The sequence below is a fragment of the Microtus pennsylvanicus genome, chromosome 3, assembly GCF_037038515.1.
Source record: "Microtus pennsylvanicus isolate mMicPen1 chromosome 3, mMicPen1.hap1, whole genome shotgun sequence".
Classification (NCBI taxonomy): Eukaryota; Metazoa; Chordata; class Mammalia; order Rodentia; family Cricetidae; genus Microtus; species Microtus pennsylvanicus.
Genome location: NC_134581.1, coordinates 80,309,668 through 80,335,470, shown reverse-complemented (window position 1 = coordinate 80,335,470; position 25,803 = coordinate 80,309,668). Strand labels below are relative to the sequence as shown.

Sequence of the window (25,803 nt, the reverse complement as noted above, 5' to 3'; positions counted from 1 at the left end):
ATGACAGGCAGGAAGTCAAGACGAGAACCTGCAGGTGACCAGGCAATGGTGGTGCACACCTTTAATCCCAGCACTCAGGAAGCAGAGGCAGGCGGATCTCTATGAGTTCGAGGCCAGCCTGGTCTACAAGAATTAGTTCCAGAACAGGCTCCAAAGCTACTAAGACCCTTGTCTCGAAAATTAAACAAACAAACAACCTGCAAGCAAGGAACCATTCCTGGGTTAGAGTCAGGTTAGGGTTACAAACACTGCTTTCTCTCTCTCTCTCTCTCTCTCTCTCTCTCTCTCTCTCTCTCTCTCTCTCTCTGAATATGCTTAATTAGCTTTCTTACACAGTCTGGGCCCTCCCACTTAGGGATGGTGCCACCTGCAGTTACCTGAGCCTTCCTCCTCCGACATCAACCATCACCATCGATAGAGACAGTCTTTCACAGACACACCTAGAAGCCAATGTAATCAGTTGGGGGTTTCTTCTTCCCAGGTGTGTCAAAATGATGATCATAAACCAACCAGCAGAGGTCGACTCTCAATCAGATCAGATGTAGGATCTTCTGTAGGCCAAGCTGGCCTTGAATAACTGATCCTTCAGCCTCTACCTCGTAGGTGTTGCCAATACAAGCATAGGCTACCACCATGTCCAGTGTGAACCTTTCTTGCTGCTATTGTTTGTTTTTTGAGACAGGTTGTCATAAAGCCCAGGTTGACATAGAACATACCTCATAGCCAAGGGTGGTCTTGTATTCTGGACTATGTTGTCTCTGTCTGGCAGATGCTAGGTTACAGGGACTTACCAACATGACTGGATATTGTTAAATCTCTTGAATTTTGTTTTCTTACCTGTAAACTGAATCAGCAAAACCCTACTTCTTTCTTCAAATGTCATAAAAGTGAAAGTTGGGGAAATGGACCACATAAACTACTGTATCTAAATCGTTGAGGATTCACTGACTGTTCGCCATCTTTTTTTTTTCCTTTTGGCTCTGCACCAGAGATTGGACCTAGGACCTTGTACATGCTCCCTGCCTGCCTCTGATAGAATCTCGGGAAATTGCTAGAATAGCCTTGAACTCCCTCTGCAGCCTGTTAGGCCATAAATGGGTGATTCCCCTGCTCCACCCTCTCAAATAGCCACCAAGCCCTTTGATCCCAATCTTTTGTAACTCTTGATATTAAATTAACAATTTTATTAAATATTAAAATAATATTTACCCATTTCCTATGTTTTAAAACAAGATCTTTTCTGTCTTTCCATTCCATTTGGCATTATCAGTGATGCGCGACAGTAAACAATATAGACCCTGTCGTGGAGGAGACTTATCATTCTGCTTTCTGCTTGTATAGATTACAACAACCCCGGCCGAGTGCTGCTGCAGAATCTCACCATGGCCTCCTCTGGGCTCTACCAGTGCACAGCAGGCAATGAGGCTGGAAAGGAGAGCTGTGTGGTACGAGTGACTGTACAGTGTGAGTATCTCAGGGTTGGAGATAAAACCCAGCACCTTGGGCATGAGAGCCAGCCTTCTACCACGGAGCTAACTCCCCAACTTTCCAAAGGGGATTTTGTTTGTTTGTCTCATTGAAAATTCTTTGGGGTTTTTTTTTTTTTTTTTTTTTTTTTTTTTTTTTTTTTTTTGGTTTTTCGAGACAGGGTTTCTCTGTGGTTTTGGAGCCTGTCCTGGAACTAGCTCTTGTAGACCAGGCTGGTCTCGAACTCACAGAGATCCGCCTGCCTTGGGTTTTATATTTGTTTGTTTGTTTTTTGTTTTGTTTGTTTGTTTGTTTGTTTTTGCTTTTTTCGAGACAGGGTTTCTCTGTGGGTTTTTTTGGAGCCTGTTCTGGAACTAGCTCTTGTAGACCAGGCTGGTCTCGAACTCACAGAGATCCGCCTGCCTCTGCCTCCCGAGTGCTGGGATTAAAGGCTGAAAATTCTTATTCTTGCATCACAAGTTTAGTCTAAAATGTTTTACTTATGATAAAAGTAAGGTCAAAGTCTTTATTTCCAGAAGAACATGATTTTGACTGGTTGTATGGCTACCAATGCGAATTAGCCAGCTCTCTGAGCGATGGAGCTGGGAATTTGGCTCATTGGGCTAGCATGTGCTAGTCAGCACCATGCTCCTGTAAACACACACACACGCATGCACACACACACACATGCACGCACGCACACATGCACAGACTTGGGTAAGGTTAGAGATACACACATACAATCCCCGAGTTTAGAAGGTAAAGCAGAATAATCTGGAGTTCAAGGTCATCCTCCACTACACACAAGAAGTTTAGAGTCGGGCTGGAGAGATGGCTCAGAGGTTAAGAGCACTGCCTGCTCTTCCAAAGGTCCTGAGTTCAATTCCCAGCAACCACATGGTGGCTCACAACCATCTGTAATGAGGTCTGGTGCCCTCTTCTGTCCTGCAGGCATACACACAGACAGAATATTGTATACATAATAAATAAATAAAACATTTAAAAAAAAAGAAGTTTAGAGTCAGTCAGAGCTATATAAGACCCTGTCTCAAAAAACCAACATCAAAACGAAACAGCAGGGTCAAGTGTTTTGATGCATCCTGTAACCCTAGCACAAGGGACGCTATGACAGGGGGATAGCGAATTTGATGCCACCTTGGGCCACTTGATGATAACATTTTTTTTTAAAGAAAAGAGCCAGGTGTGCCAGCACTCGGGAGGCAGAGGCAGGTGGATCTCTGAATCTGAGGCCAGCCTGCTCTACAGAGTGAGTTCCAGGTCAGCCAGGTAGATATAGTGAGACCCTCTATAAAAACAAAAATAAAGAAATAAATATGACAAGAGAGAAAATCAACCAACAGTCTTTTTTTAAAAAGATTTATTTATGCTGGGCAATGGTGGTGCATGCTTTTAATCCCAGCACTCAGGAGGGAGAGGCAGGCAGATCTCTGTTAGTTGAAGGCCAGGATGGCCTTCAAGAGCTAGTTCCAGGATAGGCTCCAAGAGCTACAGAGAAACCCTGTCTTGAACATCCCCTCCCCCCGCAAAAAAAAAAAAGATTTATTTACTTATTTTATATATAGGAGGCTCTATCCACATGTACACCTTTATACCAGAATAGGGCATCAAATCTGCTATAGATGATTGTGAAACACCCTGTGGTTGCTGGGAATTGAGCTCAGGACCTCTGGAAGAACAACCAGTGTTCTTAACTGCCGAGCCATCTCTCCAGGTCCAATCAATGGTCTTAACCAGCTCTAAAGCTTATAGTCCACAAAAATGGCAGCCTGCCAAAATATCTTCCATGGTGCAGCAGGAGCACTTTCATCTGGGGGATTACCAACCACTGTGGTGGGGACACACACACACACCACACACATGTACACACACCACACACACATGCACACATACCACACACATACACCACACACACCCTGTGGCGGGAACATGCACACACCACGCGCGCGCACGCACACACACATGCACATACCACACACATCCGCATCACACACACACTGTGGTGGGGACACATGCACACACCACACACACGCACACACATGATGACAAAGGCATCATAAGCCAAGTTACAAAGTAAAACAATCTGAATACTTGTATTTATTTCTGTGTAACAATTTGCCCCAAATTTAGTGACTTAAAAATTTTTGACTCTTGTAGGGCCCAGGGCAGCTTGGTACACACCTGCCAAGACAGGCTCTATAGACACCAACGGGAAAGTAGGCCTGGTCTCACTAGTTTACCTTAAAGGCAGTACCTGGTTCCGAGAAAGACCAGAAACTGAGACCACTCAGCAAGGGACCTTCCAAAGGAAATTCCTAACATTCCAACTATTGTAGATAGGATCACCTGGCGTCCCTTAGCCCAGCACACCTATCCCCCTACACCAAGGCACCCCTAGACAAATGTCAGCCAATCTGGGGTCCTGAACCTTAGAAATCCCTCACCCCAACTTCTGCTTTTATTAAAAAAAAAAATACCCCAACTGAATCCAGGGCTCTGTGATCCATGGCAAAGTGTTGAACACACAGAGTCCTGAGTTTGAATTTGAATAAGAATAAAAGCTCTTAGCCGGGCGGTGGTGGCGCAGGCCTTTAATCCCAGCACTTGGGAGGCAGAGGCAGGCAGATCTCTGTGCGTTCGAGACCAGCCTGGTCTACAAGAGCCAGTTCTAGGACAGGCCCCAAAACCACAGAGAAACCCTGTCTCGAAAAAAAAACCAAAAAGAAAAAAAAATAATAAAGGCTCTTTGCTTTTACATATGGGACTCAAACTCCTTGTTGCTTTTGGGGGGACTCTGAGGTCTGGGCATAACACTCTCAGTTTCTATAAGTCTTAAATTCAAGAGTGGCCTAGCTAGGAAGTCTCACTCTCTCCTTGGGAGAGGTTACACAGTTACACATCTGCCCTGCACACATCACAAGACCCAGATGCTGGAGGCTAGCCCTCTGACACGGCTCCCTGTGGCTGCCGACTGGCCTGAAGCAGTCATTGGAGTTCTGGAGACTTGAGAGCTAAGACGTGCAGTGATTCTGTGGAAGCAAAGCCTGAGCTGTGCGTTTTATTTCCAGCAATGAATCACGGACTAGCAAGGGTGTTCGGCAGATAAAGGCTATTGGCACCAAGCCTAATAGCCTGAGCTCGGCGCCCAGGACTGTCTGGTGGGAAAAACCAACTCCCTCTAGCTGTCCTCCACAGGAGGGTGCAGGGAAGTATTCATACCCAGCCCCACCCCCCTCCACACCACACAAGCCACTAGTTAATGCAGAAGCTGTTAAGATGCTAAAACTGGTCCAAAGAGCACTTGAAACCTTAGATTAGGGACAGAGACACTTTAACTTGGAGATTGTGAAGATCGCTGGAGTAGGCAGCAACACAGTTAATGTTCTTAAAACCACGGGCTGTGGTTTCTGCGGTCACTGAGTCTGTCAATTTTCCTGGGGTTACAGAGGGTCAGGAACTGGACTTCTGTCCTTTCATGTATCAGTTGTCTCACAAATTTAACAAGATCCTCACAGAAAAACTAAGCTGCCTATCATGTCAATTGAAAGCCCACTCTTTTTACTTGAAGCTATCATGTCGGTGAAAGGGGAAAGAAAATAGTACCAACTAGGTATGGAAGCTCAACAGTCAGGAGGATCATGGACTCAGAGTCAGTCTGGGCTATAAACCAAGGCCGTGTCTCAAACACACACACACACACACACACACACACACACACGAATAATACCAATTTTTAGAAAGGTCATGTGTTGAAACAATAATAAAATTGTTCCTTAGCTAGCCCTGGTAGTACAAACCTGAAATCTCAGTACTTGGAAAGAGGAGGCAGAAAGATGGGGAGTTCAGTATCATTCTCTTACATAAAGAATTTGAGGTCAGGGCTGAAGAGATGGTTCAGAGGTTAAGAGCACTGGCTGTTTTTCCAGAAGTCCCGAGTTCAATTCCCAGCAACCACATGGTGGCTCACAGCCATCTGTAATGAGATCTGGTGCCTGCTTCTGGCTTGAAGGGATACATGCAGGCAGAACACTGTATACATAATAAATAAGTAAATCTTTGAAAAAAAATACTTTGAGGCCAGTCTAGGCTACATGAAACCACGCCTCAAAAGTCATTTTTTAACTGGGCAGTGGTGGCACATGCCTTTAATCCCAGCACTCGGGAGGCACAGGAAGGCAGATCTCCGTGAGTTTGAGGCCAACCCAGTCTACACAGTGAATTCCAGGACAGCCAAGGCTACAAAGAGAAACCCTGTTTCAAAGCAAAAAGCAAAAAAACAAACAAAAAAAATTGTTTAAATAAAGTAATAAATGGAGATGGGGGAACCCAAGTACTTTTATATTCTTGGTATAAATTCCAGAACCTTTTGTTATAATCTTAGTTTTGGAAAGAGAAAATATAATGTAGTGAAATTTCAGAGAATACTATGCAAACCCTGAGCGCACATTGTGACAGTGTCAAGCGAATGTGTCATTGCAAATGGCATCAGGGACTTAGGTCAGCCATTGCTTCCTGCTGCCTCTAAGCTGCAGAGTCTAGTATGGATTACTTTCCTGTTTCAGATCCCCAGTACAGGGAATCAGTCCATTATGCTGACTTCTTCTATGTAACACTTTGTGCCTGAAATTCTTCACTGCTTCATTGTTGCTTAGGGCTGTAACATGTTGACTGGAGTTGAGCTTCTCTGGGTTTAGGGGGAAAGGAAGGTGCAGGAGAATGGAACTCAGAGCCTGGCACATTCTTTTTATTTATTTATTTATTTATTTATTATTTATTTATTTATTTTTAGTTTTCCTTTTTCTTTCTTTCTTTTCTTTTTCTTTTTATTCTTCGTTTGTTTTTGTTTTGGGGAGACAGGGTTTCTCTGTGAAGCTTTGGCTGTCCAAGAATTCACTCTGTACACCAGGCTGGCCTTGAACTCACTAAGATCCACTTGTCTCTGCCTCCTGGGATTAAAAGCATGCATCACCACTGCCCAGCAAGCCTGGCACATTCTTTTTTTTTTTTAAATATTTATTTTTTTTATGTATACAATATTCTTTCTGCATGTATGCCTGAAGGCCAGAAGAGGGCACCAGACCTCATTATAGATGGTTGTGAGCCACCATGTAGTTGCTGGGAATTGAACTCAGGACCTTTGGAAGAGCAGGCAATGCTCTTAACCGCTGAGCCATCTCACCAGCCCCAAGCCTGGCACATTCTAAGCAAGCAGTCTGCCACTGAGTTCTATCCTCAGCCTTTGGTTTTTATCTTTCTGAAAAAGAGTCTTGCTGTGTAGCTTATGTTGGTCTTGAACTTGCTAGAAGTTTGAAGCCAGACAAACTTGGGCATTCTTCATGGCTTGACTTCCCAAAAGCTGAAATTATAGTGTTTCCCACCAACTGGACATTCTCACTGTTCTGTAGTGTTTTGTTATACAAGTATGCCACCATTACTAATCCATTCTATTAATGTGTTTTATTAATATATAATACTTATTATTGAGACAGGGTATTACTAGGCTTTCTATATAGCCATGGATAGCTTCAAGCCCACAGAGGTTCTCCTACCTTTGCCTCCCAACTTTTGGGATTATAGGCATGTACCACCATGCCAGTTATTTAGTTTATTTAAATGTAGACAGAAAAATGCATTCAACTGTATTCAGCAACATTTCTGTGAATTTATCCTCTAGAGATATTCCAAAGTATGCAACATACATGGAAATTAATGAAATATTATTTTAATTGTGAAAAAGTTCCATAGTATGCAACATACATGGAAATTAATGAAATATTACTTTAATTGTGAAAAAGTAAGAAAGAACTTCAGTTTCTGTTAGTAGATAATCCATTCAGATTGTGTGTTGGTGGTGGGGTCATAAGGAAAAGAGCATCACCAAACTGACTTTGTTCACATAAAGTAAACCCAAAGCCAGTGCGATGAGTAGGTGCTTACTGCCTAGCTTGATGAGCTTACCTTGATTGCAGGAATCCACAGGCTCGAAGGAAAGAACAGATTCATGCAAGTTGTCCTCTGACCTCTGCGTACACTCACAAAGGCACACATGCATAAACCCATTTTACTTTTTTCTAATTTTTTATAGATTTATTTATTTTTATGTATTTTATGTATACACATGCTCTATCTGCATGTATGCACACCAGAAGAGGGCATCAGCTCTCACTACAGATGGTTATGTCACCATGTGGTGGCTGGGAATTGAACTCAAGACCTCTGGAAGAGCAGCCAGTGCGCTTAACCTCTGAGCCATCTCTCCAGCCCCCTAAAGTCCAATTTCTTTAAAAAACAAAAAAATAAAAAACTGCATACGCACGCGCACGTGCACACAACACACACACACAATCTTTTTGCCAGGCATAGTGGTGTGCACCGTTAACGCTAACTCTTGGGGGGCAGAGGTAGGAGGATTTCTGTTATGTGTGAGGATAGCTTGATCTACATAGTGAATTCCAGGCCACCCAAGACCCTGTCTCAGGGGGAAATTGGATAAAAGGTCCATGGTTATAGTGAGAGGCAGTTTAGTTTATAAAGATAAGCAGCACAAGAGGAAACAGCACTTTCTGTTGACAACACTTTCAAAATAGAAGTGGTACCCTCGTACCTGCTTTTAAAGCCTTGAGTTCAGCCTAGCTCTCTCCCCATCCTCTCCAGCCTGTACAGTCTGAAGCATCCTAACTCTACCCTTGCTTCCTTTCCTTCCCTTGGAGCCCTTCATTCTCCCTAGAACTGCTGTAGCCTGCTTTCTTAAACAGAACTTGAACCATGTAACTCTTCTATTGCCTCTATACTAAAACCATTGCATGGCCCATTAGGCCTCATAGGAGCTTGTACCTTCCTGTCTCTGTGACTTTGCCGCCCCACACGTCCTCTCACTCGCTGTCCTGCAGCCCGGCTCACATCCATCACACCCACTATGTCTAGTTCACCGCAAGACAGCCCTGGCATTTGTATTTCAACTCCACACCCCTCCATCGGAGTCCTCCTTGCCCAAACTGAAACCACGTTCCTCTGTTCTCCCTCTGAATTGCCAGGCATCCCCTTTTGCTCTCACAGCCACTGGCCAGCATTCTTTGTATCTATTTCTTTATTGATTTGCTTTTTTTTCCTTTTGTTGAGTGCAAACTTGCAAACAGAAAAGCTCTTATTGCTCTTTATCATACCTAGAACTGCCTGGCTAACCTGGGCACTTACTAATAAATATTCAACACATTTCATATTCAAATGAGAGTACTAATCTACAAATCAAATTCACCTTGAGTTCTGAGTTTGAAAGCCGCTAGTCAACCACACACAGAATTGTACGCTGTAGGCCGGGCGATGGTGGCGCATGCCTTTAATCCCAGCACTCGGGAGGCAGAGGCAGGCGGATCTCTGTGAGTTCGAGACCAGCCTGGTCTACAGAGCTAGTTCCAGGACAGGCTCCAAAGCCACGGAAAAACCCTGCCTCAAAAAATCAAAAAGAAAAAAAAAAGAATTGTACACTGTAAGTCATACAGGCTATAACCAAGTTTATTTTACCAGTAGAAAAGGGAAGTTAGAAAAAGGGGTGTGGGCAGAGCTAGAAGATGGCCCAAAGGTGTCTTAATAGGATTAAAATGTTTTTAACAAACATGACACAATAACTTTCCCAACTTATTTTATCATATAAATCAAGCCAGACTGCGTCACCAAAATATGAGCCAATTGAATATAAAGTTTGTAACTATCGCTTGCAAGAGTACGGAAAGGTTCAATCACACAGCCTGTGAGGGTCATGGAATGTGGGTTAGAAGCCGTTCTGTCCAGGGCTTCTGTCTAGAGTGTCATGCATCTCCTAGCTTACGTTTGACTTTACTTCTGTCTGTGCTTCTGAGAAAACAGACGTGCAAAGCATTGGCATGGTAGCAGGAGCAGTGACGGGCATCGTGGCCGGGGCCTTCCTCATTTTCCTCTTGATCTGGCTGCTAATCAGAAGGAAAAGCAAAGAGAGATATGAGGAAGAGGAGAGACCTAATGAGATTCGGTAAGCGTCCCAGCTTCTGCAGACTCCTTTTACAGGCCCGGTCCATAGTAACTGCTCAGTATAAACCGCCCTCTTCCCCTCTGCACTGTGGATCTCTTCAAAGGATCGTTCTGGCAGGAGGGAAATTACAGTGTAGGGATAGGAGGTGTGACTCACTTTATTGGGAAACCGTCCTTGCTCTGGCCTGTTTTCCGTTGCTGTGATAAACATCATGACCTAACGCAGCAGTGTGGGGGAGAGAAGGGTTCATTCCCCTTAGAGCTACGGTACAAAGGGAATTCAGGGCAGGAACTCAAGGCAAGAGGCTGGGGGCTGACAGCTGAAGCCGGATGCACTGATGGAGGGTGGTGCCTATTGTCTAGCTCCTCAGAGCCTGCTCGGCTGCTTTCTTATAGAACCAGCAACACCCACCGAGGGGGCCCCACCCACAGTGAGCTGTGCTCTCTGACCTCACTCATCCATCCAGAAAATGCCCTACAGACTTGCCAGAAGACCTGTGTGGCGGTGATGTTTCCTTAGTTAAGGCTCCCTCTTTCTAGATGACTCCACCTTGAGTCAAGCTGACAATCAACCAGTATAATTTTCAACTTTACTTCTGATTCATTACCACTTAAAAAGGGTTTATAATAAAGGATGATATAACCTACAGGACATGAAAGGATTTAAGTATACAGACCCCAAAATCAAGGCAATTCTATCCAGACCATTTCAAGCTGAGCCACACACATCCTTCCGGTGCAACTGGTGGGGCCTCTGGGAAACAAACATTTCCCTAAACTGAGCTTTAAGTCTTACAAAACAAGGAAGTGCTTTGTTCCTTAGCGGAGGCCTTCCTTCCGAGGTTTTTGGCTTGAGGAATTTATTGAAAAAAAAAAAATCTCAGTAGGAAGTAACTTTCCTGAGAGTCACCACACCCCTGGCAGTCCTGAAGTTAATCTTTGCTGTCTTCTGTTCGTTTTTTTCCTTTCAGAGAAGATGCAGAAGCCCCCAGAGCCCGCCTTGTGAAGCCTAGCTCCTCTTCCTCAGGCTCCAGGAGCTCCCGCTCTGGCTCTTCCTCCACCCGCTCCACAGGGAATAGCGCCTCCAGGAGCCAGCGGACACTGTCCAGTGAAGCAGCGCCCCAGGCGGGGCTAGCCACCCAGGCGTACAGCCTCATAGGACCAGAAGCAAGAGGTTCTGAACCAAAGAAAGTGCACCACACGACCCTGACCAAAGCAGAAACCACACTCAGCACAATCCCCAGCCAGAGCAAAGCCTTCCAAACTGTCTGAATCACAGTGGACTTGACTTGCGCTTTTTCCGGAAGTCAGGATCTTAGCCTAGCCACTGGAGCTCCTTCACCAGCCACACAGCCCCTCAGCCAGATAAGAACTCACTTAAGTAGCTGCCAACATGGCATGGACCAGTTCTGATAAGCACCTTCCTTATAGGACACCAAACAATGGACGTAGGCAGGTCATCTCTATAAAGGCGCCTCATCGTGCCTTCCGAGCGGAGGTGGAGGGAAGGAGGGGCCCAAACCTAATTTGCTCACCAGGACTGTGGTGAAAATAAGGGAGAGGTGAGGTGGCGTACACCTGAAACATCTTACACAGAAGTGTTGCAGGTCACCACAGTCAAGAAGAAATGGGAATCTCATAGGTCAATTTTCTAATCATTTCTGCAAATGTATCGGATTAGCGTGATTATCCAGATAGTCAAAACAGAAACCCACAGCCTTATATTACACCTCTCTGCAACATGTATGGGGACAACTGCTTCAAAGAAACTCACATTAAAAAAAAAAAGAAACACTTGTTTTTCTACCTTGACTTGACTTCATGTATCATAAGGTCTGAACATTAATTTGGGGAGGATTTGAAATAGTGGGAAACAGAGAAAAGTGGTTTTCTCTTTCCTTATCTACAACCAACCTTCAGATTTCCATGGGACCCAAAATAATAACTAAGAAAAGAGTCCAACCAAGATGGGACACGATGCTGTGAAGAATTCCATTTTGATGTTCAGAGGATTGCTAATAGATGACAAAACATATATCCGGGGCAGTTGCGGGTCATTACTCAAATCTGACACCCCTAAAGACTTCTCTACTGGAAGTTTCTAGAAGAAACAAACATTCACGTCACTTAATGAATGTCCTTAGGGAACGAATCCTCTAGAGAACGTCTCTTAGGAAAGTTGAAAGATCCTCTTGCATTCTGCCTCCTGCTCCTCTCTCTGAGAACACGTGAAACCAGACTGTCAAGACTGATTGGAATAGAGAGGGACATTAGACCTTTCCCTTGCTAGGTCAAAGGACACTTAATACTGGCCCAAGCTTGGCGATTCTTCTGTTTCTTTCATTTTAGAAGGATGTGAATGTGGGACCTTTGAAGACTCTAGGCCTTAAATTTTCAGGGATCATTTCCTAAAGGCATTGAAAATACATGGCCCATCACTTCCCACTGAAAGGCTGATCAGGAGGGAACCACAGTGTCTCTCTTCTCCGCCTTAGCCTCCAAGAAAAGTCTAACTGTGGGCTGGAAGGAACGCAGACTACCATTAGGGAGCAGGTGGTGAGAAAAACAAGTGGGTGAAGGGAGAGGGTTCAGCTGGTAATGCTTTCTTCCTTGTCGGCATTTGGGAAAGAATTAGCAGAAAGGATTCACCAGCAAAACTATCAAAACAACTCATACATGGGGGAGGGGGGAGAGAAAAAGGTGTCCAAGAAATTAAAAAACAAAAAACCAGCCAGTTCCCGATAAGTAACTTGCCTTTTGAATGGTTTTGACAAATAGGTTACCTATGGCATAGCTGTTTAACCTGAATTAGCTCTTCAAGGAACAAGGCAAAGTCAGCAGGTCCTGGTGGGTGGAGCAGAGCGGTTCCTTTTGTCAACCAGGGCAAAGGCTAGAGGGAAGAGGGAGCCGTGGCGGCCTCTGTGAAGAAGCAGTTTCTGAAGCGGCACTCAGATGCTGACAGGGAGAGGTGGATGCGTAGTATCGCCCCGTTTCTCTGGCTTTTTATCCTGTGTTTAACTCGCATAAGAGCATCCTCACAGAGTATACATACATTTCCTTCTAAAGTGCCTGGGAAATGATGCTTGCATTGAGTTGTCTGGATTGGTTTGGGTGAGCTTCACGCATGCTAAAGTGACAGTCCTAACCTGAGTTTTGTCTTCCTTTGAAAGAGGTAGAAATAAGAGACATTGGGGTTATAACACAAATGCCTGTTCATTTGAGAGAATAGGCATATTTGAAATGCTTCTTATACTAACTCTTATCTCGTTGTAAGATTTTTTTTTAAGCCCTTTACTCTGACTACATTTTTATTCTTCCTGGAGGATGGTATCCAGGCAACATGCCTCTTCTGCTATGTAATTCTGAGAATTCTCCTTCCTGGAGTCCCTGAGCCAAAGGAGCTTACCATGAAGGCTGCAGCTGGGTCGCTAGCAATCTTCTCCGTGCTTCCTGCCTTTGAGCAGCAGGGGTTTCCTGTCTGTGCTCTCGGTGCAGGAACCAGTCCCCTTTGTTTGAGAAGGAAATCCCCATTATTTAAAAGCGTTGTTGGAAACTATCCAAAAATTACCTGGAAAATTCATTCCCAATGGAAAACTACAATAAGGACACAAAAGAGATTGTAGTAGGCTGAGAAATTCTGAGAGATAAGGCACTGAAGTCGTAGCAATGACAGAGCCCCTTCCCTTTGAATCAGGCGGTCAGCTTCAGCAAGACAGAGGGCCGGCTGCAGATGCAGTGAGAGCCACCACAGGCTCCAAACCTTAGTCCCCTGATTGTGCAAACCAAGCTGACTGAGTCCTCAATGTGAAGCAAATAGAAAATGAAAAAAAAAAAATGATGAACAGGAGCCAAATAAATAAATAAAATAAAAGTTTGTAAGAGAAAAATGCAGATGGAAGGATGTGGACGTTTAAAGAGAAACCATTTCAATAAAATACATAAGCCAAACTCAAATCTGTAAAATAGTGAAATGGAGGTTTTTGTTCTTATGTTGTATGCAAAGGACTTTAGAATTCTGTTCCAAAAAGTTTTTATCGTTTGCCTCATTTCTGGTGTTTTTCTGTTTCTGTGTCAGTCGGCTTTGTTGCCTTGTAAACGAAACTGTACGCATCACAAAGCAGTTACAGACTGTAACTCCATGTGTATCGGCAATGAAAAAATAAATAAGGGAAGACAGTACTGTAGGAGAAGCTGGGGTCCGTGGAACCTGCACTGGAAAAATACATTTATTTATACCTTGCTGCCAAAAGGACAGAACTCAGGCCAAAAGATCTATTAGTGACTGACTTCAGTCACAAGTTTATTGTTAATCCCAGAGATTCGAAGAGAAAGACCGCCGACCCAAATCATCATGGCCAAATTAATTAAAGTAAGCAATTAGTTAAAGCAGGTGGGTTCATTAGTATAGGAAGTCCTTTTTCCTCTCAGGGCAAGATGTTGAGTGTAAATGGCACAAAGGCAGTTGCTTTTAAGGACTTCGTCAAAATCATCAAACAGTAATTGTGAAAGCGAGTATTTTGTGCCCAGGTTAAGGACCAACTAAGGGATCTGAAGAGAAGTCACCCCCGAGTGTTATAGAAATCTGAATACAGCTTTACAGACATCCACATGAATCTCATGGCAGAAAGTAGCAGCCTGGTGGTAGGTCCCTGTAACAACTCTCCTGGAGGAAGGGTTGAAGTTCACCCAGCCCGGCATACGTGAAACATGTCTCAGAAGGAGACAGAACAATAATGGTAGCTATCATTTACTGAGACATCATGTGACAGGCACTGTTTCTTTGGAGACAGGATCTCATGTAGCCCAGGCTGGCTAAATACCTGTAGCTAAGGATTACCCTGAGGTCCTGACCCTTCTCATCTCTACCTCCTAGAGTGCTGACATTATGAACAAATTTCACTATAGTTAGCTTTTCCTCCCCTGACTCCCAAACTCTAAATATAGTATACATTTTCTCCCAACTCCATACTCATATTAATTCTATAAAAAGATGCAAGCGCGTTCTCATTTTATTTATTCATTTATTTGTTTGTTTGTTTTGTCTTGTCCTGTTTTTTTGCAACAGGATCTCTCTGTGTAACCATGCTGGCTCTCCTAGAACTCACTCTGAGAGACCAGGCTGGCCTCGAACTCACAGAGATCTGTCTTCTTCTGCCTCCTGAGTGATGGGATTAGTGTGTGCCACCACTACCTGGCTAGTTTCTAAAATGAGAATGCACCAGATGGTGGTGGTGCATGACTTTAATCCCAGCACTCAGGAGACAGAGGCAGGCGGATCTCTGTGAGTTCGAGGCCAGCCTGGTATACAAGAGCTAGTTCCAGGATAGGCTCTAAAGCTACAGAGAAACCCTGTCTCGAACAACAACAGAAAGAAAGAAAGAAAGAAAGAAAGAAAGGAAGGAAGGAAGGAAGGAAGGAAGGAAGGAAGGAAGGAAGGAAAGAAAAGAAAGAAAGGAAACAAAATTAGGTCTTGGAAAGACAGCTCAGTCCCCAGTACTCACATGGTGCCTCAAAATTGTCTGTAACTCCAGTTCTAAGGGACCCAATACCTTTTTCTGACCTACTCAGGCTTCTTCATATATATATTACATATATACTCATGCAAGTGCATACATATACACATAAAAGTAAATAAAATTAAAAAACAATTAAGAAGGCTGTGAGATGGTGGCACATGCTTTTAATCCCAGTACTCTGGTGACAGAGGCAGATCAGATGGATCTCCGTGAGTTTAAGGCCAGCCTGGTCTATAGCATGAGTTCCAGGACAGCCAGGCTACACAGAGAAACCTTGTCTGGAAAAGCAAAATCAAAACAAACAAAAAACAAAGGAGAAAACTAAAACACAGAGAGTTTAAGTCAGTAGCAGAGCTCAAATTTAAACACGGTCATGTCAGTATGGCAACAAGACATGGAATCCCAGCACTCGGGAGGCAGAGGCAGGTGGATCTCTTGTGAGTTTGAGGCTAGCCTGGTCTACAGAGCTAGTTTCATGACAGCTGGGGCTGTTATACAAAAAAAGCCTGTCTTGAAAAACCAAGAAAAAACAAAAACAAAACAAAAAAACAAGTAGCAACCTGAGCAACATAGCAAGACCTCATCTCAAAGATAATTATACATGTATCCAGTCATACACCATTGGATTCCATCAGAACTGATAGAGCTTGACTAACTGCTCAGTCCTAAAATCCTTACAGATTTACCCAAGACCAGGGACTTTGCTTTCCTTCTGCTTGGTTTCTCATCCCTACCCTTTTCAATCTACACAGTGAAGATCATTCATACGGTACAAATTATTTTATAAACATATATATATATATATACATACATATATATATCAAAGTAATCATGGGTATAGATGAAATGATGCACACAATTTTCAGAGACTGTTTTTTAAAGATTTATTTATTTATTATACATACAATGTTCTGCCTGCACACCAGAAGAGGGTACCAGATCTTATAGATGATTGTGAACCTGATGGGAATTGGAAGAGCAGCCAGTGCTCTTAACCTCTGAGCCATCTCTCCAGCCCCATTCAGAGACTATTAAGCATAGAGTATCTTGAACACACTGAGATTAAGTTGATAATAATGATTAAGATATACTAATTTTATTAAAAATTGAGCTCAAACATTTAAGGGACCCCAGATGTAGAAGTCACTAGGGTCACAGCTGGGTGGGTGATACATGCCTATAATTTCATCACTCAGAAAGTTGATGCAAGCCTGGCGGTGGAGGCGCACGCCTTTAATCCCAGCACTCGGGAGGCAGAGGCAGGCGGATCTCTGTGAGTTCAAGACCAGCCTGGTCTACAGAGCTAGTTCCAGGACAGGCTCCAAAGCCACAGAGAAACTCTGTCTCAAAAAAACCAAAAAAAAAAAAAGAAAGAAAGAAAAGAAAAGAAAAGAAAAAAAAAAGAAAGTTGATGCAAGAGGACCACTGAGGGTTGAGGGTTTGAGACCAGCCTGGACTACAAAGTAAGTTTTGGTCCTGGAGAGATGGTTCGGTAGTGAGGAACAGTAGTTGCTCTTTCAGAAGATCGAGCTTTGATTCCTGGCACCCAGGTAGTAGCACACAACTATCTGTAGCTCCAGTTCCAGGAGATCTGACATCCTCTTCTGGCCTCCTCAGGCACCGTGTTCTTGTGCTACCCAAAGAAACGCTCAGGCAGAACACGAATACAAATAAAATAAAAACGGAGGGCTGGAGAGATGGCTCAGTGGTTAAGAGCATCACCTGCTCTTCCAAAGGTCATGAGTTCAATTCCCGGCAACCACATGGTGGCTCACAACCATCTGTAACGATCTACAAACACACACAGATTGAATATTGTATACATAATAAATAAATATTTAAAATAAAACGGAGCTGGGCATGGTAGCATATATCTCTAATCTCAGTACTTGGAAAGCTGAGGCAGGCAGATCCCTATGAGTTCAAAATCAACCTGGTTCATACAGCAAGCACCACGCCAGCAAAAGCTACATAGTAAAGCTACAGGTAGCTACAAAGTTACATAGACCTTGTCTCAGAAATAAGTAAACAAACAAACAAGCAAATCTAAAAAAGAAAAACAAATTGAGTTCAGCCAGCATGGGCTACACAATGAGACCCTATCTCAAAAACTTAATGAAACAAACCCCTATTCAAGAATTGCGTTTAGTGGGGTGGTGGTGGTGGTGCAAGCCTCTAAATCCCAGGCAAATCTCTGTAAGTTCAATGCCAGACTGGTCTACAGAGTGAGTTCTAGGACGGACAGTCAGGGTCATTACACAGAGAAACCCTGTCTTGAAAAACCCAAACAAACAAACAGCACTCGGGAGGTCGTGGAAACCAGGTAGATTTAAGCTCAGGTCCAGTCTGCTGTATACAGTAAATTCCAGACCAGCCAAGGCTTCATGGGAAGATCTCTAAAACTCAATAATATGTAATAATGTAATAATAACAACAATTAATAGAGATGGCTCATACAACAGCATCTCTTGTCCACATTACAGGATTAAACAAGATGTTTCACATGGAATGTGAAGTATGTGTGGTAGCCTTTAATTCCAACATGTAGAGTTCAAGTTCATCCTCTTATGTTGTCGTCCTGAGCAACATAAGACTCTGTCTCAACAGTACTTTAAAAAATGAGGAATTAGGGCTGGCGAGATGGCTCAGTGGTTAAGAGCATTGCCTGCTCTTCCGAAGGTCCTGAGTTCAATTCCCAGCAACCACATGGTGGCTCACAACCATCTGTAATGAGATCCGGTGCCCTCTTCTGGCCTGCAGGCTTAATAAATAAATAAATATTTTAAAAAATGAGGAATTAGCTGGGCAGTGATGGCGCACACCTTTAATCCCAGCACTTGGGAGGCATAGGCAGGCGAATCTCTGTGAGTTCGAGGCCAGCCTGGTCTACAAGGGCTAGTTCCAGGTCAGGTAACAAAGCTACAGAGAAACCCTGTCTCAAAAAAGAAAAAAGAAAAAAAGAGAGAGCGATATTACAGATAAACTTAAGTAGGCAAGATGGCTCATTGAGTAAAGGTGCTTGCCTTGTAAGCTTAGCAACCAGAGTTCAGTATCCAGTGATCGTGGGCACACACCTTTAATCCCAGCACTCGGGAGCAGAAGCAGGGGCACCTCTCTGAGTTCCAGGACAATCAAGGCTACATGGAGAAGCCTAGTCTTGAAAAACCAAAAAAAAATAAGCCAACCTGAGTTCAACTTTGGAACTCACATAAAGATAGAAAGAGGGAAGTTAGCCTGTTCTATATAATGAGTTTCAGGCCAGCCAAGGCTACATAGTGAGATAATCTTTTTAAAGAAAAGTGTGTGTGTGTACGTGTCTCTCTGTGTGTATGTGTGTATGTGTGTATGTGTGTATGTGTGAATCCTACTCCATCCACAAAATCTACAAAGCTGTCCTGATGTCTATTTACATGCTATGCACTCTCCAAACAATAAATTATTTGAAAATCCATTTACCGCAGGTAATCTTGGCCAAGATTTAAAGCATAAACTGTGGAATAAAGCTAATCTGATTTTGAACTAGGTTGAAGTAGAACAGGTTATTTATTCTTTCAGGAGCCTCTCTGTCTGTGTCCGAAGACTGGATAAAATCTGCTAGAGACAAGCTGAGGACCAGGGTAGCCTGCGGCTTTAATCCCAGCACTCTGAAGGCAGAGGCAACAGATCTCTGTGAGCTGAGGTGAGCCTGGTCTAAAGAGGGAGTTCCAGGTCAGCCAAAGCTACCGAATGTGATCCTGTTTCAAAGCAAAAACAAAATAAAACAATAAAATAGTTGACATTCGAGTCACATAAGGAGACACAAGTGTGTACTGGGCCCTTGCTGCACACACAGAGCCTGTAGTGAGAGTCACAACCAGTTATATGGCAGGCTGGATTTCATGTTTATGGCAGGATACTTGTTTCCCTTCATTTCTTCCGTGTGGTATATGAGAGAAAGTGGTGTTAGGATGGCTTACATGTATGTCTTCATGTTTAAGGGAAGCAATTTATACTTGGCTACAGTTGGAAAGGCAAAATACTATCAGTTTGGATCATTCTGGTTTCAATTTTCCTAAAAATGTGGTAAGCACATTCAAGTCTTGAGCAATCAGGCTACATACTGCAGCTTTTCGTCATGTCGTTGCTTCCAAGGGGGCCGTTTTTTGGTGGCCTTTCCATGTAAATTCACCATTCTTTCATCCTGAATAATTTTCTTTCTTTCTTTCTTTCTTTCTTTCTTTCTTTCTTTCTTTCTTTCTTTCTTTCTTTCTTTCTTTTTTCCTTCCTTCCTTCCTTTCTTTCTTTTCTCTTCCATTCTTTTCTTCTCTCTCTCTCTCGCTCTCTCTCCCTCTCTCTCTCTCTCTGTCTCTTTGTCTTTCCCTGCCTCTTCCCTTTTTTTCTTTCCCCTTGAGACAGAATTGAGAGCCTCATTTCTAAGCTGGCCTCAGGCTAATAGCAAGCTTCTTTCCTTTGCCTTCCAAGTTCTGGGATTGCACACAGAAGCCATCAAACTCAGCTAAACTATCTTTAAAATTTCATATTTTGGGGTGTTTGTTGGCTCGTTTGTTTTAAAACAGATCTCAATGTGGCCTTGGCTAGCCAAAAACTTCCTTTGTAGACCAGGCTGGCCTCACAGACATTCACCTGTCTCTTTCTCCCAAGTGCTGGTATATTAAAGGCGTGTGCCACCACTCCTGGCCCTGAAAGTACACACTTTAAACTAGGTCCCAAGGCACCGGAGCAGTGCCTTTCCCTGCTGAGTCATTGGTTTCATTGTGTGTTTGCTTGTTTATGGTTGTTGTCGTAGTTGTAATGTTGTGCTAGAAACTGAGCCCAGGGCCTCACAAATGCCAGGCAAATGCTGATGGCACATTGCCCAGTGACTATCCTAAAAATGATGGACTTGCTGCTTTTCTTTTTTGAAGGTGGAGTTTGGATATGTGGGTTCCAGGCTGACCTTGAACTCAGTGATCCAGTCCTGCACCACCACCACCACCACCACCCTCCCTGAATTCTAAAGTTGGGTGGAGTGGCACAGGGCTATATTCCCAGCACTCGCAATGATGAGGCAGAAAGATCACAAGGGTGAGGCTGGTCTTGGCTACAGAGTGAGACCCTATCTCAAAAATAAATACAAGGAGGCTGGAGAGATGTGGCTCAGAGGTTAAGAATGTTTGCTGCTCTTTCAGAGGACCAGGGTTTGGTTCCAGCACTCATGTGGAGGCTCATAACTCTCAGTAATTCCAGTTTCAGGGCATCTGAACTCTTTTGACCTCCACAGGCATGAGCCATATACATGATACATACAACTACATGAATATAAAACACTATAAACATAAAAAACTTAAAATAAATACATACATAAATTCTATTTTTCTAACTTTTTTTCCTAATACTTAAGTTCTAAAGTTTAACCTTTTAGAAAGGAAAAAAACAAAAAACAAAGGGCTGTCCACCCTAGGCTGGTTAACTTGGTATTTGCATATTATCTAAAAAGTTATGGTAATTTGAGTAATTTCTTCGGAATTGTCTTCAGTTGGTGGTACCACACTACTCTTATGAAACAATTCCTTATGATGACTCAGCAAAACATTTTACAGATTAGTACCTGGGCAACCTGCATGTGCTGAGCCTGGTGATGCAGGCTACGGTCCATGCTACTCACAGGGCTGAGATAGGACTGAAAGGTGAAGGCCAGCTTCAGCAACAGAGGGAGCACAAGGCCAGCCTAGGCAGTTGGATAAAAGATGTGTCAAAAATCTAAAAGATTAGCCGGGCGATGGTGGTGCATGCCTTTAATCCCCAGCATTCGGGAGGCAGAGGCAGGCGGATCTCTGTGAGTTCAAGACCAGCCTGGTCTACAGAGCTAGTTCCAGGACAGGCTCCAAAACCACAGAGAAACCCTGTCTCTAAAAACCAAAAAAAAAAAAAAAATCTAAAAGATTATACACACATATAAGTTATTGTTACCAGAGAATACATGTACATATGAATCCTGTTCGTACTCTACACAGAATATAAATTTGGGCACCCTGACCTTTCTATACGACCTGAATCTGCCTTATTAGATTCTCGTTAAACAGCAAGGGTGTGACAGATTCAGATTTTATGGATCTTGGGTCTCTGAGATAAAAATGATAAATGTTCTGTCACTTCCAGGCTTAAGAATCCTAAGTGGGGGGAAGGCAAGGAAATGAGATTGTAGATAAAGGACAAAAAAATAAAGTCCTACACATCTTATTTAACCTCTAAAGCTCTTAAGTCTTTGCACTATAGGAAGAGAACCAAAAGGTCCAAGTGGTTTTTTTTCTTTAATATTTATTTATTCATTATGGATACAATATTCTGTGTGTATGTCTGCAGGCCAGAAGAGGGCACCAGACCCCATTACAGATGGTTGTGAGCCACCATGTGATTGCTGGGAATTGAACTCAGGACCTTTGGAAGAGCAGACAATGCTCTTAACCGCTGAGCCATCATCTCTCCAGCCCCCAAGGTCCCAGTGTTATACACACTTGTAATCACAGAACTCAGGAGCTGAGACAGGAGGATGGCTGTGAGTTTGAGACCACCAAGGCCTATACACTAAGTACCAAGCCAACATGGTAAGACCCTGAGCAGGGCGGGGCGGGAGGGGGGGCTGAAATTATCTCTACGTCAGCACACAAGAAAATGTCTGGAATTTAAATTCCGATCTGACTCCAAAGCCCAGGCTCGGACCCCAAAGCAAGATGGTGTGCTCCATACTGATAAGGCCTTCCAGGGACTAACACTTCACAGACTTCAGGATTCTGAGATGCTAGGAAAGCCACACAGTCCAATTCATTTGAATGTGATTTAGTTCCCTTTCCTACCAATGCTGGGATTTTAGGAAGTGGAAAACAAAATGTTTTAAAAAGACAGATACTCCAGCCAGACCGAGTTTAAATTCCTGACTTCAGGAAAGCACGCTTCTCATAAAAGACTTGGTTCATTCCTCTCCAGAAGAGAAGAGGAAACACAAGAAACGGGGCTTGCTGCAGAGCCCATTCCTGCTTGAAGGACACGAACTACATGGGATGCCAGCGAATGTCCGTGGTCTTCAGGCACACGAAAGCACAGACAGGAGTCTTCTGTGCTGGCTGCTCTGCTGGCCTCAGCAGACTCCAGGAGGAAAGGCAAAGCTTACAGAAGGACGTTCCCTCTGGAGGAAGCAGAGCTACAAGGATCCAAGTCAAGATGGCAGGGAAGCCATCCCAGTAAATACATTTTAGATTAAAGGGGAAAAAAACAATCTGACCATGTGGTTTGCCAGTTGAATCATTTAACCTTTCCTCATCTACAAAAAGAAAATCACTATAATTCTTACTTTTATTTTTGGTGTTGTTGTCTGTTTGTTCTGTTTGTTTTTTGGAGAAAGAGTTTCTTTTTTCTTTCTTCCTTTTTTTTTTTTTTTTGAGACACGGTTTTTCTGTAGCTTTGGAGCCTATCCCGGAACTAGCTCTTGTAGACCAGGCTAGCCTTGAACCCACCTGCCTCTGCCTCCCACGTGCTGAGATTAAAGGCATACACCACCACCATCCAGCCATATAATTCTTACTTCTTAAGATTTGGGACTGGAAAAAAAAAAGATTTTGGGCCGGGCGGTGGTGGTACATGCCTTTAATCCTAGCACTTGGGAAGGCTGAAGCAGGCAAAGCCAGCCTGGTCTACGGCACTAGTTCCAGGACAGCTAGGGCTGTTAAACAGATAAATCTTGTCTTAAAAAAATAAAAACAAAAAAAGATTTGAGTAGAAATTTTTGTTGTTCTGGAGACTGGGTGTCACTATTAGCTCAGGCTCAAACTCATGATTCTCTGGCCTTTACATTTTGAGTGCATACGTGCACTTATGACCTCGTAAAGAAAATTAAATGAGTAGTGTGTGCCACTTAAAATAGTACTTAGCAGCTGAGCGGTGGTGGGAATGTCAACTGAGAAAATACTTCCATCAGATCAGCCAGTAGGCAAATATATGGGACATTTTCTTTTTTCCCATACAGGGTTTCTCTATGTGGCCTGGGCTGTCCTAGAACCCACTCTGTAGGACCAGGTTGGCCTGGAACTCACAACGATCCGCCTGCCTCTGCTTCCAAGTGCTGGGATTAAAGGCGTGCACCACCACCGCCCGGCCCTTTGTGCTTTTAATAGATAGTGAGAACACAGTTCAAACCCAGAAGACATTGTGAGCAACCAGAAGCAGAGGTTAACTGTTCTACCATCTAAAAACTGTGCATGTGTGTGCATATAGTGTAATATATTTGCAGTCAAGCCGGGCGATGGTGGCGCACGCCTTTAATCCCAGCACTCGGGAGGCAGAGGCAGGCGGATCTCTGTGAGTTCGAGACCAGCCTGGTCTACAAGAGCTAGTTCCAGGACAGGCTCCAAAGCCACAGAGAAACCCTGTCTCGAAAAATCCAAAAAAAGAAAAAAATAAAAATATATTTGCAGTCAAGTGTGCCTGTACACTTGCAGAACTCGGAGGAGGGTGTCGAGTATCAAAACCGTATCTCCTTGAGACTGGACTTTAGCAGTAATTAGGCCACAAGTCCCAGATATATATGTGTTCTGGTCACACTGATCCCCTATACCCCCCCACTCTTTTTTTTTTTTTTTTTGGTTTTTCGAGACAGGGTTTCTCTGTAGCTTTGGTGCCTGTCCTGGAACTCGCTCTGTAGACCAGGCTGGCCTCGAACTCCCAGAGATCCGCTTGCCTCTGCCTCCTGAGTGCTGGGATTAAAGGCGTGCGCCACCACCACCCGGCCCGCATCCTTTTTTTGAGTATCAGAAAAGTTTACTTAGTAAAAAGTTTCATATGAAAACATGACCCAATTCTACAGTCAAGCAGGCTCTTTGGGGAGGGGTGTGGACTGCTGTGCTCAACCACCATTGTTACTTTCCAAGGCTTCACGCTCGATGCTGTTGCTTTCTCGAATGACCACTGTGCTGATGTTATTCTGTTGCCCAAGGATTGCCATCCCCACACACTCATCAACCACAAAGACTCATAAAGGGATCAAATGCTGTCGTAGTTCCTGTACCTGTCTGCCACCATTTAACATCAATGATAAATTTCTGCAGTTCGAGAAGGTGGGCTGTACTCACGACAGCTCCTCAGTGGTCTTAGCAGGACACAATGACGAAGGAAGAAGCAGTCCCCTCACCCACTCTTATCCCCTTGCCCACCTCATTCGACAAATCCCCACTCTGGGCTGGCTAGATGGATGGTTTGGTGGTTAAGAGTATTTACTGATCTTCTGAAAGACTGAATCTCAGTTCCCAACACACGTCTCAGGGGATCTGACACTCTTATGCCGTCGTTGGGCACCCCCACACAGGTGACATATGTTCACACAGTCACAGTTATAAACATAAATGTTTTTTTTAAAGGTCCCCATCCCACTGTCATGTCCTTTGTTTTTACTTTGGGGTCCACCGGGCTTGATCAAGGCTGCCTTTGTGGGCCTCATATGGAGTTATCCTGGAGCCTGGTTTATTCACCAGTGGTCAGCCACTAAAGACTTCTGCCCCAGCCATCCAAACCATTTGCTCCCCAATATGTGACTGAATATTTAGAGGAGCGAGCTTGTGTGGACCCCATGCAGGCCATGCCAGCCACTGACATCATGAGTGCCACTGCCTGTCGTGCCCAGAAGCATTTCCTGATCCTCTGTCCTATCATCTGACTCTACTTCCTCCCCCCCCTCTTCCCTGAGGTTTCCTGAGTCTTGGAGGTGGTATGATGTCCCTTTAAGGTTGAGCATTCAGCATCTGCTTGTTCTTAGCGGAATGACCAGTCTTGAGTCTCTGCACCAATCACCCTTCCTCCAGAGGGAAGCATCCTGATCAAGACTGGGGCAGCACTGTCTCTAACTCCCTGACCGCAGGTCCTGAACATCCCCCCTCACCCCCTCCCTTTTCTCTCCCTTGAGATTATAGGTTGATAAGTGAGATTATAGGTTGGCTCTAGAGGTGCCTTGGCTGGAATTGTCCTCTGATAAGATGAAGTCTGGAGCCACTGAGATTGCACCAGAAGGTTAGTAAAAGTTTTTCCCTTGTGAATGGGGTTTCTAGTGAAATTCCTGGAAAGGGAGGGCAGTAAGCAGATGTTAATTTGGCTGGAGATCCTGTTTTTCCACAAGCAAGCGGCTACAACTGGATTCCTAGGTGAGGAGGGGCTTCTCCCTTCCTCACAATTTCCTGTCTTCCTATCCAGCCTGGCTTTTACTTATTTTTGAGACTAGTTTCACTAAGATGCTCAGGCTAGCCTTTGACTCAGGGTTTCACTAAGATACTCAGGCTAGCCTTTGACTCAGGGTTTCACTAAGATACTCAGGCTAGCCTTTGACTCAGGGTTTCACTAAGATGCTCAGGCTAGCCTTTGACTCAGGGTTTCACTAAGATGCTCAGGCTAGCCTTTGACTGGCTAGTCCAGGCAGGCCTTGAGCTTTCTTCCTGTTTCAGCCTCTATAGTAGCTCGGGTCGAAGGCCCTCACCACCCGACCTCCCAGAAAGAACACTTGTCAAACAGACTCAGGCTCTTCGTTTTGAAAATTTTATGTACAGGTTGACAGTCTCATATATTCCAACCCGGGTCTGTCAGAACTTTTGGTCCTCTACCTCCTGAATGCTGACTGAAAGTGTGGGCCACCACACCCAGTTACACTGAAGCTTAAACAAGCAGACGGAGGCGAGTCTAAGGTGAAGGCGCTGTGAGGTAATTGTGTCTCACGTTTCTAATGTGGGGTAAGAAACACCTTAGAAATGCCCTAAGAGACAAGCACGTGACATGCATTTACATT

At 44.0% G+C, this 25,803-nt stretch overlaps 1 protein-coding gene across 1 annotated transcript in view; it reads left to right on the top strand.

Moving 5' to 3' along the window:
* The window catches only part of Clmp (CXADR like cell adhesion molecule), a 106,952-nt gene extending 93,613 nt beyond the window's left edge, over positions 1–13,339 (top strand). Inside the window, exons 5-7 of the mRNA XM_075966284.1 lie at positions 1,342–1,464; positions 9,349–9,490; positions 10,461–13,339. Coding sequence (XP_075822399.1) covers positions 1,342–1,464; positions 9,349–9,490; positions 10,461–10,761 — 566 coding nt within the window. The 3' untranslated portion in view covers positions 10,762–13,339. The remainder of the gene's footprint in view (positions 1–1,341; positions 1,465–9,348; positions 9,491–10,460) is intronic.
* Positions 13,340–25,803: the final 12,464 nt, after the last annotated feature.